We start from the raw sequence: 17,521 nt of genomic DNA, 5'->3' as shown, positions 1-17,521 counted from the left end.
TATAAATACACCCCTCACCACACCCACAATTCAGCTTAACAAATAGCCAAGCAGTGGGGTGATAAAGAAAGGAGTAGAAAGCATCAACAAAGGAAATTTGGAAATAATTGTGCTTTATACAAAAAATCATAACCACCATAAAAAGGGTGGGCCTCATGGACTCTTGCCAATATGAAAGAAATGAATTTATCAGGTAAATTCTTACATAAATTATGTTTTCTTTCATGTAATTGGCAAGAGTCCATGAGCTAGTGACATATGGGATATCAATACCCAAGATGTGGAGTCTTCCATTCAAGAGTCACTAGAGAGAGAGGGAATAAAAATAAAAACAGCCATATTCCGCTGAAAAAATTAATCCACAACCAAAAAAAATAAGTTTATTTCATTTTTGAAAGAAGAATCTAACTGAAACAGCTGCCTGAAGAATTTTTCTACCAAAAACTGCTTCCGAAGAAGCAAATACATCAAAATGGTAGAATTTAGTAAATGTATGCAAAGAGGACCAAGTCGCCGCTTTGCAAATCTGATCAACTGAAGCTTCATTCTTAAAAGCCCACGAAGTGGAGACTGATCTAGTAGAATGAGCTGTAATTCTCTGAGGCGGGGCCTGACCCGACTCCAAATAAGCTTGATGAATCAAAAGTTTCAACCAAGAAGCCAAGGAAATAGCAGAAGCCTTCTGACCTTTCCTAGGACCAGAAAATAAAACAAATAGACTGGAAGTCTTCCTGAAATCTTTAGTAGCTTCCACATAATATTTCAAAGCTCTTACCACATCCAAAAAATGAAGGATCTCTCCAAAGAATTCTTAGGATTAGGACATAAGGAAGGGACAACAATTTCTCTACTAATGTTGTTAGAATTCACAACCTTAGGTAAAAATTGAAAAGAAGTCCGCAAAACTGCCTTATCCTGATGAAAAATCAGAAAAGGAGACTCACAAGAAAGAGCAGATAACTCAGAAACTCTTCTAGCAGAAGAGATAGCCAAAAGGAACAACACTTTCCAAGAAAATAGTTTAATGTCCAAAGAATGCATAGGCTCAAATGGAGGAGCCTGTAAAGCCTTCAGAACCAAATTAAGACTCCAAGGAGGAGAAATTGATTTAACGACAGGCTTAATACGAAGTAAAGCCTGTACAAAACAGTGAATATCAGGAAGTATAGCAATCTTTCTGTTAAATAAAACAGAAAGAGCGGAGATTTGACCTTTCAAGGAACTTGCAGATAAACCCTTATCCAAACCATCCTGAAGGAACTGTAAAATTCTAGGAATTCTAAAAGAATGCCAGGAGAATTTATGAGAAGAACACCATGAAATGTAAGTCTTCCAAACTCTATAATAAATCTTTCTAGAGACAGATTTATGAGCTTGTAACATAGTATTAATCACTGAGTCAGAGAAACCTCTATGACTTAGAACTAAGCGTTCAATTTCCATACCTTCAAATTTAATGATTTGAGATCCTGATGGAAAACCAGACCTTGAGATAGTAGGTCCGGCCGTAATGGAAGTGGCCAAGGCAGGCAACTGGACATCCGAACCAGATCCGCATACCAAAACCTGTGTGGCCATGCTGGAGCCACCAGCAACACAAAAGACTGTTCCATGATGATTTTGGAGATCACTCTTGGAAGGAGAACTAGAGGCGGGAAGATGTAAGCAGGATGATAACACCAAGGAAGTGTCAGGGCATCCACTGCTTCCGCCTGAACATCCCTGGACCTGGACAGGTATCTGGGAAGTTTCTTGTTTAGATGAGAGGCCATGAGATCTATCTCTGGAAAACCCCACATCTGAACAATCTGAGAAAACACATCTGGATGGAGAGACCACTCCCCTGGATGTAAAGTCTGGCGGCTGAGATAATCCGCCTCCCAATTGTCTACACCTGGGATATGCACCGCAGAGATTAGACAGGAGTTGGATTCCACCCAAGCAAGTATCCGAGATACTTCTTTCATAGCTTGGGGACTGTGAGTCCCACCCTGATGATTGACATAAGCCACAGTTGTGATATTGTCTGTCTGAAAACAAATGAACGGTTCTCTCTTTAGCAGAGGCCAAAACTGAAGAACCCTGAGAATTGCACAGAGTTCTAAAATATTTATTGGTAATCTCGCCTCTTGAGATTTCCAAACCCCTTGTGCTGTCAAAGATCCCCAAACAGCTCCCCAACCTGAAAGACTTGCATCTGTTGAGATCACAGTCCAGGTTGGCAGAACAAAAGAAGCCCCTTGAACCAAACGATGGTGATCTATCCACCATGTCAGAGAGTGTCGTACATTGGGATTCAAGGATATTAATTGTGATATCTTTGTATAATCCCTGCACCATTGATTCAGCATGCAAAGCTGTAGAGGTCTCATGTGAAAACGAGCAAAGGGGATCGCGTCCGATGCTGCTGTCATGAGACCTAAAACTTCCATGCACATAGCCACTGAAGGGAATGACTGAGACTAAAGGTGCCGGCATGCTGGGACCAATTTTAAACGTCTCTTGTCTGTAATGATTAGCATGTTGCAGTAAGCGAGTAATGCTAGATATGTCAGGATCCAATTCTCGTTGCGCTAAATTCTCCAACTAAAAAGTTGAGGCAGCCGCAACATCAGCCAAAGAAATAGCAGGTCTGAGAAGTTGACCTGAATATAAATAGGCCTTCCTTAGATAAGATTCAAGCTTCCTATCTAAAGGATCCTTAAAGGAAGTACTATCTTCCATAGGAATAGTGGTACATTTAGCAAGAGTAGAAATAGCCCCATCAACTTTGGGGATTTTTTCCCAAAACTCTATAGATTTTGCTGGTAAAGGATACAATTTTTTAAACCTTGAAAAAGGAATAAAAAGTACCTGGCTTATTCCATTCCCTAGAAATCATATCAGAAATAGCCTCAGGAATAGGAAAAACCCCTGGGGAAACCACAGGAGGTTTAAAAACAGCATTTAAACGTTTATTAGACTGAACGTCAATAGGACTGGTTACCTCAATATCCAAAGTAATTAACACTTCTTTTAATAAAGAACGCATATACTCTATTTTAAATAAATAAGTAGATTTGTCAGTGTCAATGTCTGAGGAAGGATCTTCTGAATCAGATAGATCCTCATCAGAAGAGGATAAATTATTATGTTGCTGGTCATTTGAAATTTCATCAGCTAAATGAGAAGTTTTAAAAGACCTTTTACGTTTATTAGAACGTGGAAATGCAGACAAAGCCTTCAGAATAGAATCAGAAACAAATTCTTTAAAATTTACAGGTATATCATATACATTAGAAGTTGAAGGAACTGCAACTGGCAATGTACTATTACTGATGGAAACACTATCTGCATGTAAAAGTTTATCATGACAACTATTACAAATGACATTTGGTGGAATAATTTCTACACTTTTACACTTAGCTTTGGTAGAACCGATGTCAGGCAGCAATGTTCCAGCAGAAACTTCTGAGACAGGATCAGATTGGGACATCTTGCTCAATGTAAGAGAAAAAACAACATATAAAGCAAAATTATCTATTTCCTTATCTGACAGTTTCAGGAACGGGAAAAAATGCAAAAGCATAGGCCTCTGATAGAGAAAAAAGCAAGAGGCAAACATCAATGGGGTATTGAAATAATGAAAAAAATAAAACCGGAAATGACACACTCGCATCACTGACGCCGCTGTGTGAAAGGTCTCGGCGTCACATATGACGCCAGAAATGACGACGTTGCGTCATAAACATATTTTTCGCGCGAAAAGTATTTTCGCGCCAAGAATGACGCAATAAAGTTTAGCATTTGACGCACCCGCGGGCCTAATACCCGCAATAGCAAGAAGTAGTCAATTGAAAAAAAGACTAAACCCCAGGTAAGAAATACATTTCTTAAAATGTTTAAATTCCCCAAACATGAAACTGACAGTCTGCTGAAGTAAATACATGAACTTGACTCATGGCAAATATAAGTACAATACATATATTTAGAACTTTATATAAATGCATAAAGTGCCAAACCATAGCTGAGGTGTCTTAAGTAATAAAAAACATACTTACTAAAAGATACCCATCCACATATAGCAGATAGCCAAACCAGTACTAAAAACAGAATTTATGTTTACCTGATAAATTTCTTTCTCCTACGGTGTGTCCGGTCCACAGCTTCATCCTTACTTGTGGGATATTCTCATTCCCTACAGGAAATAGCAAAGAGAGCACACAGCAAAAGCTGTCCATATAGCCCCCCCTCTGGCTCCGCCCCCCAGTCATTCGACCGACGGTTAGGAGAAAAAGGAGAAACTATAAGGTGCCGTGGTGACTGTAGTGTACAGAAAAATAAAAATTTTAAACCCGACTAAAAACCAGGGCAGGCCGTGGACCGGACACACCGTAGGAGAAAGAAATTTATCAGGTAAACATAAATTCTGTTTTCTCCTACATTGGTGTGTCCGGTCCACGGCTTCATCCTTACTTGTGGGAACCAATACCAAAGCTTTAGGACACGGATGAAGGGAGGGAACAAGTCAGGTAACCTAAACGGAAGGCACCATAGCTTGCAAAACCTTTCTCCCAAAAACAGCCTCCGAAGAAGCATAAGTATCGAATTTGTAAAATTTGGCAAAAGTATGCAGAGAAGACCAAGTCGCTGCCTGTTCCACATGGGCCTTCAAGAATAAGGCTTCTGTTGAAGCCACAGCTCTAGTAGAGTGAGCTGTAATTCGTTCAGGAGGCTGCCGGCCGGCAGTCTCATAGGCCAAACGGATGATGCTTTTTAGCCAAAAGGAAAGAGAGGTAGCAGTAGCTTTCTGACCTCTTCTCTTACCAGAATAGACAAACAAAGAAGAAGTCTGTCTGAAATCCTTTGTTGCTTCTAAATAGAATTTTAAAGCACAAACTACATCTAGGTTATGTAACAAACGTTCCTTCTTCGAAACTGGATTCGGACACAGAGAAGGAACAACTATTTCCTGGTTAATATTCCTATTGGAAACCACCTTTGGAAGAAAACCAGGCTTAGTACGTAAAACTACCTTATCTGTATGGAATACCAGATAGGGAGAAGTACACTGCAAAGCAGACAATTCGGAAACTCTTCTAGCAGAAGAAATAGTAACCAAAAACAGAACTTTCCAAGATAGTAATTTTATATCTATGGAATGCAAAGGTTCAAACGAAACCCCTTGAAGAACTGAAAGAACTAAATTTAGACTCCATGGAGGAGTCATAGGTCTGTAGACAGGCTTGATTCTAACTAATGCCTTTACAAACGCCTGTACATCTGGCACGGCTGCCAGACGTTTTTGCAACAAGACAGACTGAGCAGATATCTGTCCTTTTAGAGAACTAGCTGACAAACCTTTATCCAAACCCTCTTGGAGAAAGGAAAGTATCCTAGGAATTCTAATTTTACTCCAAGAGTATCCCTTGGATTCGCACCAACAGATATATTTTTGCCATATCTTATGGTAAATTTTCCTAGTCACAGTTTTTCTGGCCTGAACCAGAGTATCTATAACCGAATCTGAAAACCCACGCTTAGATAGAATCAAGCGTTCAATTTCCAGAGAGACTAGATTTGGATGTTCGAATGGACCTTGTACTAGAAGATCCTGCCTCAAAGGTAGCTTCCATGGTGGAGCCGATGACATATTCACCAGGTCTGCATACCAAGTCCTGCGTGGCCATGCAGGAGCTATTAGAATCACCAAGGCCTTCTCCTGTTTGATCCTGGCTACAAGCCTGGGATGGAGAGGGAACGGTGGAAACACATAAGCTAGATTGAACGACCAAGGCGCCACCAATGCATCTACTAGTGTCGCCTTGGGATCTCTGGATATGGACCCGTAGCGAGGAACCTTGGAGTTCTGACGAGACGCCATCAGATCCATATCTGGAATGCCCCATAGTTGAGTTAACTGGGCAAAGACCTCCGGGTGAAGTTCCCACTCCCCCGGATGGAAAGTCTGACGACTCAAATAATCCGCCTCCCAGTTGTCTACTCCTGGGATGTGAATTGCAGATAGATGGCAGGAGTGATCCTCCGCCCATTTGATGATCTTGGATACCTCTCTCATCGCCAAGGAACTCTTTGTTCCCCCCTGATGATTGATGTACGCTACAGTCGTCATGTTGTCCGACTGAAATCTTATGAACCTGGCCTTCGCTTGTTGAGGCCAAGCCAGGAGCGCATTGAATATCGCTCTCAGTTCCAAAATGTTTATCGGGAGAAGAGACTCTTCCCGAGACCATAGACCCTGAGCTTTCAGGGAGTCCCAGACCGCGCCCCAGCCTAAGAGACTGGCGTCGGTCGTGACAATGATCCACTCTGGTCTGCGGAAACTCATTCCCTGAGACAGGTGATCCTGAGTCAACCACCAGAGGAGTGAGTCTCTGGTTACCTGGTCTACTTGAATCTGGGGAGACAAGTCTGCATAATCCCCATTCCACTGTTTGAGCATGCACAGTTGCAATGGTCTTAAATGAATTCGAGCAAAAGGAACCACGTCCATTGCTGCAACCATTAGTCCTATTACCTCCATGCACTGAGCTATGGAAGGCTGAGGAATAGATTGAAGAACTCGACAAGCGTTTAGAAGCTTTAACTTTCTGACCTCTGTCAGAAAAATCTTCCACAGAGTCTATTATTGTTCCCAGAAAGGGAACCCTTGTGGACGGGGACAGGGAACCCTTTTCTATGTTCACCTTCCACCCGTGAGACCTAAGAAAGGCTAAAACAATGTCTGTATGAGCCCTTGCTTTGGAAAGGGACAACGCTTGAATTAGAATGTCGTCTAGGTAAGGTGCTACTGCAATGCCCCTCGGCCTTAGGACCGCTAGAAGGGACCCTAGCACCTTTGTGAAAATTCTGGGAGCAGTGGCTAAACCGAATGGAAGAGCCACGAACTGGTAATGTTTGTCCAGAAAGGCGAACCTCAGGAACTGATGATGATCATTGTGGATAGGAATATGCAGGTACGCATCCTTTAGGTCCACGGTAGTCATATATTGACCCTCCTGGATCGTTAGTAAAATCGTCCAAATGGTTTCCATTTTGAATGATGGAACTCTGAGGAATTTGTTTAGAATTTTTAAATCCAGAATTGGCCTGAAAGTTCCTTCTTTTTTGGGAACTACAAACAGGTTTGAGTAAAAACCCAGACCTTGTTCCGCTGTTGGAACTGGGTGTATCACTCCCATCTTTAATAGGTCTCCTACGCAACGTAAGAATGCCTGTCTCTTTATCTGGTCTGAAGATAAGCGAGACATGTGGAACCTTCCCCTTGGAGGAAGTTCCTTGAACTCTAGAAGATACCCCTGAGAGACAATTTCTAGTGCCCAGGGATCCGGAACATCTCTTGCCCAAGCCTGAGCAAAGAGAGAAAGTCTGCCCCCTACTAGATCCGGTCCCGGATCGGGGGCTACCCCTTCATGCTGTCTTGGTAGCAGCAGCAGGCTTCATGGCCTGTTTACCCTTGTTCCAGCCTTGCAATGGTTTCCATGCTGGTATAGGCTGGGAAGCGTTACCCTCTTGTCTAGAGGCTGCAGAGTTAGGAGCCGGTCCGTTCCTGAAATTGCGAAAGGAACTAAAATTAGACTTATTCTTACCCTTGAAAGGCCTATCCTGTGGGAGGGCATGGCCCTTTCCCCCAGTAATGTCTGAAATAATCTCCTTCAATTCTGGCCCGAAAAGGGTCTTACCTTTGAAAGGAATATTAAGCAATTTTGTTTTGGACGACACATCCGCCGACCAAGATTTTAGCCAAAGCGCCCTGCGCGCCACTATTGCAAAACCTGAATTTTTCTCCGCTAATTTAGCCAATTGAAAAGCGGCATCCAAAATAAAGGAATTAGCCAACTTTAGTGCGTGAATTCTGTCCATGACTTCATCATATGGAGCCTCCTTTTGGAGCGAATTTTCTAGTTCATCGAACCAAAAAGACGCCGCCGTGGTGACAGGAATAATGCACGAAATTGGTTGAAGAAGGAAACCTTGCTGAACAAAAATCTTTTTAAGCAATCCTTCCAATTTTTTATCCATAGGATCTTTGAAAGCGAAACTGTCCTCTATAGGAACAGTTGTGTGCTTAGCTAACGTTGAAACTGCCCCCTCTACCTTAGGGACCGTTTGCCATGTGTCCCTTCTGGGGTCGACAATGGGGAACATTTTCTAAAATATAGGAGGGGGAACAAAAGATACACCTGGCTTCTCCCACTCCTTAGTCACTATGTTCGCCACCCTCTTGGGTATCGGAAAAGCATCAGCGTGCACTGGGACCTCTAAGAATTTGTCCATTTTGCACAACTTCTCTGGAATCACCAAAGAATCACAATCATCAAGGGTAGCTAGCACCTCCTTAAGCAGGGCCCGGAGATGTTCTAGCTTAAATTTAAATGCCACGATATCAGTTTCTGCCTGCTGAGAAATTTTTCCTGAATCAGAAATTTCTCCCTCAGACAGACCCTCCCTCACTGCCAACTCAGATTGATGTGAGGGTATAACAGATAAATTATCGTCAGCGCCTACTTGCTCATCCTCTGTATTTAAAACTGAGCAATCACGCTTTCTAGGAAATGCTGGCAGTTTGGATAAAAGAGCTGCTATAGAATTATCCATTACTGCTGTTAATTGCTGCATAGTAACAAGCATTGGCGCGCTAGATGTACTAGGTATCGCCTGCGCGGGCAAAGCTGGTGTTGACACAGAAGGAGAGGATGATGAACTATCCCCACTACCTTCATTTAAAGAATCATCTTGGGCAACATTATTAAATGTGACAGTACTGTCCTTACTTTGTTTGGACGCCATGGCACAATTTGCACATACATTTAATGGGGGAACCACCTTGGCCTCCATACACACAGAACATATGCTATCTAAAGGTACAGACATGTTAGACAGACTTAGGCAGGTTTTTAATGCAACAAAAACAATTTTAAACAAAACCGTTACTGTCTCTTTAAATAATAAAAAGAGCACACTTTATTTCTGAATGATCGAAAAACTATCAAAGAAATATCCGATCTTTATGAAATTTATACCCCAGTGTCTTAATGCTTTGAAAGTATTGCACACCAAATTTCAAGACTCTTAACCCTTAAATGAGCAAACCGGAGCTAATAATCTCAATTTACCGGTTTAAACACACTACAGTCCCTGCCACAAACTTTGCTGCGGCTTTTACCTTCCTTAGGGGTTATTCACCACAGTAATAAGCCTTTCTGAGTCTGAGTCCTTTTCTAAGCCACTGGACCCTTTCACGTGAAGCTGCATGCACTGCCTAGAGAAAGTAACTGCGCAACTGAGGCGCGAAAATGAGGCCTCCTCCCTCTGCATTCCAGAGTGAAGGGGCCATTCTGACAAGATTAGGCGTCTAAATAACTGCCAGGCGCAAATAAACGTTCCCAAAAGTGTTTCAAAGTTTGCAACACACTCCAAATGTCATATAAATATGATAAAAATTAATCGATTTAGCCCACAATTGTGTCAACCAGCATAAAGCCCAATTTATAAGCCTTAATTCTGTTACTGAGTCTAAGAAAATGGCTTACCTATCCCATAAGGGAAAACTGACAGTCTTCTAGCATTACTAGGTCTTGTTAGAAAAGAGACTGGTCATACCTGAAGTAGATAAGCCTGCAAACTGTTCCCCCCAACTGAAGTTCTCTGGTTTCAACAGTCCTGCGTGGGAACAGCAATGGATTTTAGTTACTGGTGCTAAAATCATACTCCTCTTAACAGAAATCTTCATCACTTTCTGTTGTAGAGTAAATAGTACAAACCGGCACTATTTTAAAATAACAAACTCTTGATAGAAGAAATATAACTACAACTAACACCACATACTCTTTACCATCCCCGTGGAGATGCTACTTGTTCAGAGCGGCAAAGAGAATGACTGGGGGGCGGAGCCAGAGGGGGGGCTATATGGACAGCTTTTGCTGTGTGCTCTCTTTGCCATTTCCTGTAGGGAATGAGAATATCCCACAAGTAAGGATGAAGCCGTGGACCGGACACACCAATGTAGGAGAAACAGTTATTAGTAGAGGTAATGGTAAATTGAGAGTATATCGTCAATCTGAAAAGGGAGGTAGGAGATAAATCTCTACGACCGATAACAGAGAACCTATGAAATAGACCCCCGTTAGGGAAATCATCGTATTCAAATAAGTGATACTCCCTTCATGTCCCTCTGACATTCGCTGTACTCAGAGGAATAGGGCTTCAACAATGCTGAGAAGCGCATATCAACGTAGAAATCTTAGCACAAACTTACTTCACCACCTCCATAGGAGGCAAAGTTTGTAAAACTGAATTGTGGGTGTGGTGAGGGGTGTATTTATAGGCATTTTGAGGTTTGGGAAACTTTGCCCCTCCTGGTAGGATTGTATATCCCATATGTCACTAGCTCATGGACTCTTGCCAATTACATGAAAGAAATATAATTTATATAGGAACTAAAGCTTTGTTTCATACTAACAGTAAGTGTATTTAGATGTGTTAGACTTTAAATAACTAGTCATGTATTTTTTTATTTGTTGAAAAAATAAAAGATTTCTAGCCCTTTAATCTTTTTAAGCAACATTACTTCTCTACTCTTATCTTTACTCTTTCTTCAAACCCAAAACATCTGTTCTCCACATTCAATACTCTTCTCCGCCCATCCCCACACCTCCTACTACAACTTCTTGCTCAGCTAAAGATTTTGTCAGCCACTTCAATAACAAAATCAACTCCATCAGAAATGAAATCAGCTCTCAACATAATACCAGTCTCCCACCCCCTCAAAAGTTCACAATCATCCAAAACCCACATAGCCATAAATTTAGCTCTTTTGCCCCTGTTACTGAGGAAGACGTTTCTGTCCTTATACTGTCCTCTCACCTCACTACCTGTCCCCCTCGACCCCATCCCCTCACAGCTACTTCCCTCCCTCTCTTCTACCCTTACCCCTATATTCACACACACATATTTAACCTCTCCTTCAGTGCTGATATTTTTCCTCCTCTCTCGATCCAACCTCCCCATCCAACTACCAACCTATTTCCCTACTCCCTTTTTGCCTCAAAGCTTCTTGAAAGTCTAGTATATGCACGCCTTCCCATTCCTTACATTAAACTCCCTCCTTGACTCCAATCTGGATTTCGCCCCCATCACTCCACAGAGACAGCAATTGTTAAGGTTACCAATGACCAACTTACAGCAAAATCCAAAGGCCACTTCTCTCTGCAGCCTTTGATACTGTCGACCACCCTCGCCCTCTTTTGCTACAAACCCTCAAATCCTTCTGCATTTGCGACACAGCTCTCTTGTGGTTCTCTACCTATCTGTCTAACCGTACCTTTAGTGTAGCCTTCTCTGTGGGATCCTCTGCCCCGTTACCAATTTCTGTTGGGGTACCGCAAGGCTCTGTCCTTGGTCCCCTTCCTTTCTCAATCTACACGTCATCATTAGGTTCCTTAATAAAGTCCCACGGGTTTTAATATCATTTGTATGCTGATGACACCCAAATCTGCCTCTCTGCACCAGACATATCTCCTACCTTGCTAACCCTGTGTCACTAACTGTCTTTCTCATATCTCACCTTGGATGTCCTCACTCTACCTCAAGCTAAATCTCTCCAAACCAGAGATCCTTATTTTCCCACCTTCTTCCAAAATCTCCACCCCCCATTTCTCTATAATTGTTGATAACTCCATCATTACCCCTACCCCACATGCCCGTTGTCTTGGAATCACACTTGACTCAGATATTTCTTTCACTCCTCACATTCAGTCCTTGAATAAAGACTGCTGCTTCCACATTAACAAAATTAGACATTTCCTTACACAAGACACAACTAAGATTTTAATCCACTCCCCTATCCTTTCCTGCCTCCACTACTGCAACTCCATCCTCTTTGGTCTCCATAGCTGCCACCTAGTTCCTTCACAATCCATAATGAATGCCTCTGCTAGGCTCATCTTCCTTACACGTCACTCTTCATCTGCTGCACCTATCTGCCAATCCCTTCATTGGCTTCCTCTTGCCTCTTGGATTAAACACAAAATTCTCACTCTGACATACAAAGCCCTCAACTGCACTGCTCTGCCTACATCTCAGACCTTGTCTCCAGACACTATCCTTCCCGTCCCCTTCGCTCTGCTCACAATATCCTACTCTCTTGTTACCTCCTCACATTCCCGTTTAAAAGACTTCTCCAGACTGGCTCCCATCCTATGGAACTCTCTACCTCGTTCCACAAGGCTCTCCCCTAGATTTGAAAGCTTCAAGTGCTCTCTAAAGACTCTACTATTCAGGGATGCATACAACCTACACTAACCTTTACTAACTCCATTGCTATCCCCTTGAACCCCTTAGCATGTAAGCCTATAAGCCCAGCTGTTTGTAGATCACCTTTATAAGAGTCGACTAAAACAGTGCAACTCTTGGCAGGGCCCTTTACCCATTTGATCCCTATAAATGTTATCTTGTATACTGCCTATATTTATAGTGCTGAGGAATCTGTTGGCACTCTACAAATACCTGATAATAATAAGGCATTTTAGAGCAAAAGCAAAAATAACAATAAATGTATTTTGCAATGCTCCTTTATTTTCCCTAAACATTTTACAGGGAGATTTAATGTTGAGTGTAATGTCCCTTTAAAAATAATTAGGACACAATATACTAATCATTATAATACAGTAAACTAAAATAAAATATAAAAAAAACAATCAGTAGTACATGAACAACATAACCTTTGACGATAAAAAAAGAATAATAAAATCTAACTTTCCTGGTCTCGGTTTTCATGATACTTGCCTTTCACCTGCCGTACAGAACTAAGGTTCTTTTCAAATGTGTCATCAAATTTTGGATTTGTGATGGGTTCAAAATCACTTGTGTAGACCCTGCCCGTAGATGTAGAAAAACAACATTTACACATGCAGGTGTGATATCGTAGACGACCTTCATCCAGGTATGGGTGGGCCAAGGCATCTTTTGCCGATATCCGTTTTGACTGAAACATACAAATAAATTAAATTACTGATAATTTGTATTTCAGAATAGCTGTTATTGGGCATTTCATTAGTTGTTTAAAGACTATGAACAGTATCAAACAAAAGGACAACTTCTTCTAGAAGAGAATTTGTTTAATATTTAGACTCAAAGAACACATTTTAATACACTAGAACATGTACTGCACATAAAAAAGCTGGTTGACACATATACTGAATAGGATTGCCAGGTGTCCAGTATTCCACTAGACTGACCAGTATTTTAGCAGGCTGTCAAGTAAAATCTTCACCAAAATACTGGATTCTTAAATGTCCATTTTTTTTAAAGCCCGAGTGTTAACTAAATGTAAAAGGCATCCTATTCCCTAAACACCTTACACATATAAATCAGAAAATGAGGGGCAGTCAAAGGGGGCACATTACTTGTGTGTTACTGTCGGCCAGAGGTAAAATTATTTATTTATATGTTACAATCAGCCATGGGGTAAAATAAATGCTCAGTTGTAAAAAAATATGCATAGTGGGATCAATGAAGTGGGAGATAATGTAGAGGTTTTTTTTTTTAAGGGGGGGGGGTATTATGTGACCCTACTTACCATCCTGCCCAGTCACCAACAGATTGTCCAGTATTTTTGTGGAGGACACCTGGCAACCCTACTACTGAAATATGGAAAAAAAACTTGGCCGTGCTGAAGGGTGGAGCCAGAAATGCACTTGCTGAAGGGTGGAGCTGTGATGTCACATGCTCAGTGTTGTATGGTAGCAGCATATAGGATCAAGAAATATGTATCTAGTAATGATTTTATTGCGTTTGCAGTATGATTGAAGAGACTACATTTACGGAGGTAACATCTTTACTGCAAATAATGTGTGTGGTTGAGCTGCTGGATACATGATAAGTTCAATGATTTCACTGCTCCTTTCCACTCACATTAAATACCTAGATAAGTGGAGATCCTTAAAGGTAATGCTTTTGTCTGGTACAATTGCAAGTTGCTGTAATGAAAAATTAGAATTTAAATAATTAACAGCAGTTGAAGTTAATGCGCGTCAGGTTAGCGCAACCTCAGAGCTCTGGTTAACTGTTTTGCAAAACAAGAAAGGTGTCACAAAAAAACATAAAAAATACATTGTAAAGTACAGTTACACTCATAATAATAAAAAAAATTGTTAAAAAAATATTGCACAAAAAAGTTATAAGGGCTCAAAGATATGAGATATCAGGAATTAAAAAAAAAAAGGCTGCAAAGAGCTTTAACATAGAGATACATACATACACATATACACATGTCTAAAGAAGTATATATGTGCATATATATATATATATTCCACTGAAATAAGTGCACTTCCACGAACAGTAAGTTTCAATTCTGGCAGGGTGCTATAGAAAGTTCAAATATCCAAGTTATAACACAAGCACTCACTGGACTTGATACAAGTGAAATAAAAAGTGTTTTTTTCCCATATAAACAAGTGACGTTTCGGGGTGTTCACCCCTTCATCAGACCAACAATTGTACAGAGTAAATCAAACATTTTATACCCTTTAAAACCCCACCCACTGTGCAAAAACACGCCTAACTGTTGCTATAGCAACCATAGAAAAAACAAATACATTGTGAATGCTCATAGTTAATAATCCTGTGTTAATATTATACAGTACAATAATAAACATAGTGTAGTAATAGTGGGACCATTTGCAAAACATTACTGAGTATAGTCAATCCTTGTTGTGATAAAAACAGATTCTCTGTTTACTATTAAAGCAAACCTCCTGCACTGAGAAAATGGCATCCTAAGCCCCACCCTCAAACTATGTGTAACAACAACAAGGGAATGTAGCAATGTGTATCATAAATGTATCAAAAACTATTTGAGATAACGGTATCCAATGTATGTACAGATGTGTATAACAATACAAATTAGCGCTGCGGAATCTGTTGGCGCTCTACAAATAACCGATAATAATAATAATACTGTAATCACTTCCAACTCCTATAGGTGTACCTAAAGTTCTGTATTGGACCTAGTAATGGAGATAACAAGTCAATATATCAGCTATTGTCTAAGATATTGCTCGAAATGTATCCTCAGAGTTACCTACATGTAGACAAACTGATCAAAGTATTTTCAGAAAAATAAAACAAAAATCCAATCCAAAAGTCTAGTTAAACATATAGAATTAAACACATAGATAAACCTAGCATAAGGGAGCATACATACATTTTCACTACGTGTATGGTACATCCATATTCATCTCATAAATGTCTCATTTTAATTACATCATGTGGAAAGTAAAAAAGCAAATATATACGGATCAGATTCTAAAAATAGAATTAAACACACAGATAAAGCTAGCATCAGGGAGCATACATACATTTTCACTATGTGTATGGTACATCCATATATATCTTACATGTCTCATTTCAGTTATAGCATGGGGGAATTAAACTAAGCACTTATATATGGATCAGATTAATAAGATCAATAACTCAAAATCTATATCTACAAGAAGCAGTGCCAGTCCACATTTGTGTTAAGGCCCCTGGGTTGTAGCGTATCAAGCCTGTAGATCCATCGTGCTCCTAAATGTAAAAGGCGCTGGTCCCTATTCCCACCCCTTTTCAGAGGGGGAACATGATCTATCAGTTGGAAGCGTAGGTCCTTGACAGTGTGGCCCTTCTCCGCAAAGTGCCTGGCTACAGGCTGATCACTGTTACCCTTGTCTATGGCAGCCCGAATTGCACTCCTATGATTGGCCATACGTTTCTTTATATCGTTTGTCGTTTTCCCAATGTAAAACAGACCACAAATGCAGCTGAGCATATATATTACACATTTTGTAGTGCATGTCAAATAATGTTTAATCCTAAACCTCTGATTGGTATGTGGGTGTCTAAAGTTACTCCCTTGCATCATAGAATGACATGTCGTGCAAATAGGGCACCTAAATGATCCACGTTTTTTTGTTTTTAACCAAGTTTCTGTTTTGTAACAATGTTGGGGGTCAGTATGCATCAAAAAATCCCTGAGGTTTTTACTTCGCTTAAACCCAGTCCTAGGTGGTGCATATGTATCAAAAGGTAAAGAGGCATCACTGTTAATAACATGCCAATCCTTCTTAAGTGTCTTAGACATCGTCCTCAATTGAGGTGAGTAAACCGTGGTGAAAGTCATATGTGGAGTGACGTCCTTGGAAGCTTTGTGTTGTATCAATTCTTGCTGTGTGATATTTGATACTGTTGTCTTCGCCAACACAATATCTTCGTTCCTGTAGCCACGAGAGGCAAACTTGTATTACATTTGTTGTACTTGGAGTGAACGTCTGTCACTGGCTGTATTATTGCGTGCTACTCGAAGCATTTGTGCTTGCGGAATAGCTGTAAGAAGTGGACAAGGATGACAGCTATCAGCATGAAGAATGGAATTGCGATCAGTTTCTTCATAATAGAACGTGGTATTTAACCCCTCACCCTCTTGGTAAATGCATAGATCTAGGAATTCTATGGACTCTTTATTGGCTGTAACTTTTAATTTAATAGGGCCTGTGGAGTTGTTCAATGTTTCAACCCAAGTGTTTAACCCCTCCTGTGTACCTCTCCATATTAGGAGGATGTCATCGATGTATCTACGATACAAAATGATCTCAGGACTTTCATACATTTGTAATACATCCATCTCAATGTGTTCCATGTATAAATTTGCGAATGCCGGTGTTCTAAAGTAAGTTGTCTACCGTGTAGGAATGTGACTACCGCGTCACTTCCGGTGACTTTAATCAGCTTCTGGAGGTTTGTGGCGCTCACTGCTCATGCGCTAGAGGCCCAACCTCCTACAAACAGCTGTTTAAGGCAGAATAGGTGACAACTTATTTTAGAACACCGGCACCCAGTGGTTTCTGTCAGGTTTGTTTATCGCTTACATTTGTTGTTTGACAACTGTTTTGATATCGGCGACACTTACAGGAAGGCTTTAACTTGTTATAACCTTTATGAAGAAGGTTATACAATGTACCAGTAACAAGTATGTGATTACCGTGGATGTGAATGGTTAGAAATTGAATCGTTGCTGTAGTTTGTAGTGTGCAAGTTCCCTCATAAACAGGAGTCCCTCAAATAGGATCTCATATTGGTCACCATTGGTTGTAGCATATGGTCCACAAATGTTGCTAAGGGTTGAAGAAGTGATCCTCTAGCCGATACAATTGGACGACCAGGTGGTGATTTCATATCCTTATGGATTTTGGGTAATGTGTACAAAATAGATCTAATAGGGGGATCCACTATTAGCCAATCCCTGGTAGTTTTGTCTATCCAACAGTTGTCCAATGCTCCTTGTATCACTGTATCAATCAGTCTTTTAAAGCTGATTGTCAGACCTCCAGGCAGTAGTCTATAAGTATCAGCTTCCGATACCTGTTTGATGATCTCATCCTTATAATCTTTGTAAATCTGTATGACTACCGCACCACCCTTGTTCGCTGTACAAATCACTATCTCTTGGTTTTTGGATACACTCTCAATGGCAGATCTTTCTTCC

General features: G+C 40.7%; 1 protein-coding gene across 1 annotated transcript in view; it reads right to left on the bottom strand.

Moving 5' to 3' along the window:
* NLK (nemo like kinase) overlaps positions 1-17,521 on the bottom strand; it is a gene marked incomplete in the record, with an annotated part of 697,670 nt that overhangs the window by 35,984 nt on the left and 644,165 nt on the right. Inside the window, 1 exon segment of the mRNA XM_053706265.1 lies at positions 12,787-12,985. Within this exon segment, the coding sequence (XP_053562240.1) occupies positions 12,787-12,985 (199 nt within the window).

The sequence above is a fragment of the Bombina bombina genome, chromosome 3 (genome assembly GCF_027579735.1).
Source record: "Bombina bombina isolate aBomBom1 chromosome 3, aBomBom1.pri, whole genome shotgun sequence".
Classification (NCBI taxonomy): domain Eukaryota; kingdom Metazoa; phylum Chordata; class Amphibia; order Anura; family Bombinatoridae; genus Bombina; species Bombina bombina.
The sequence above is the reverse complement of the archived record's forward strand: the minus strand, read 5'-3'. Positions and strand labels throughout refer to the sequence as shown.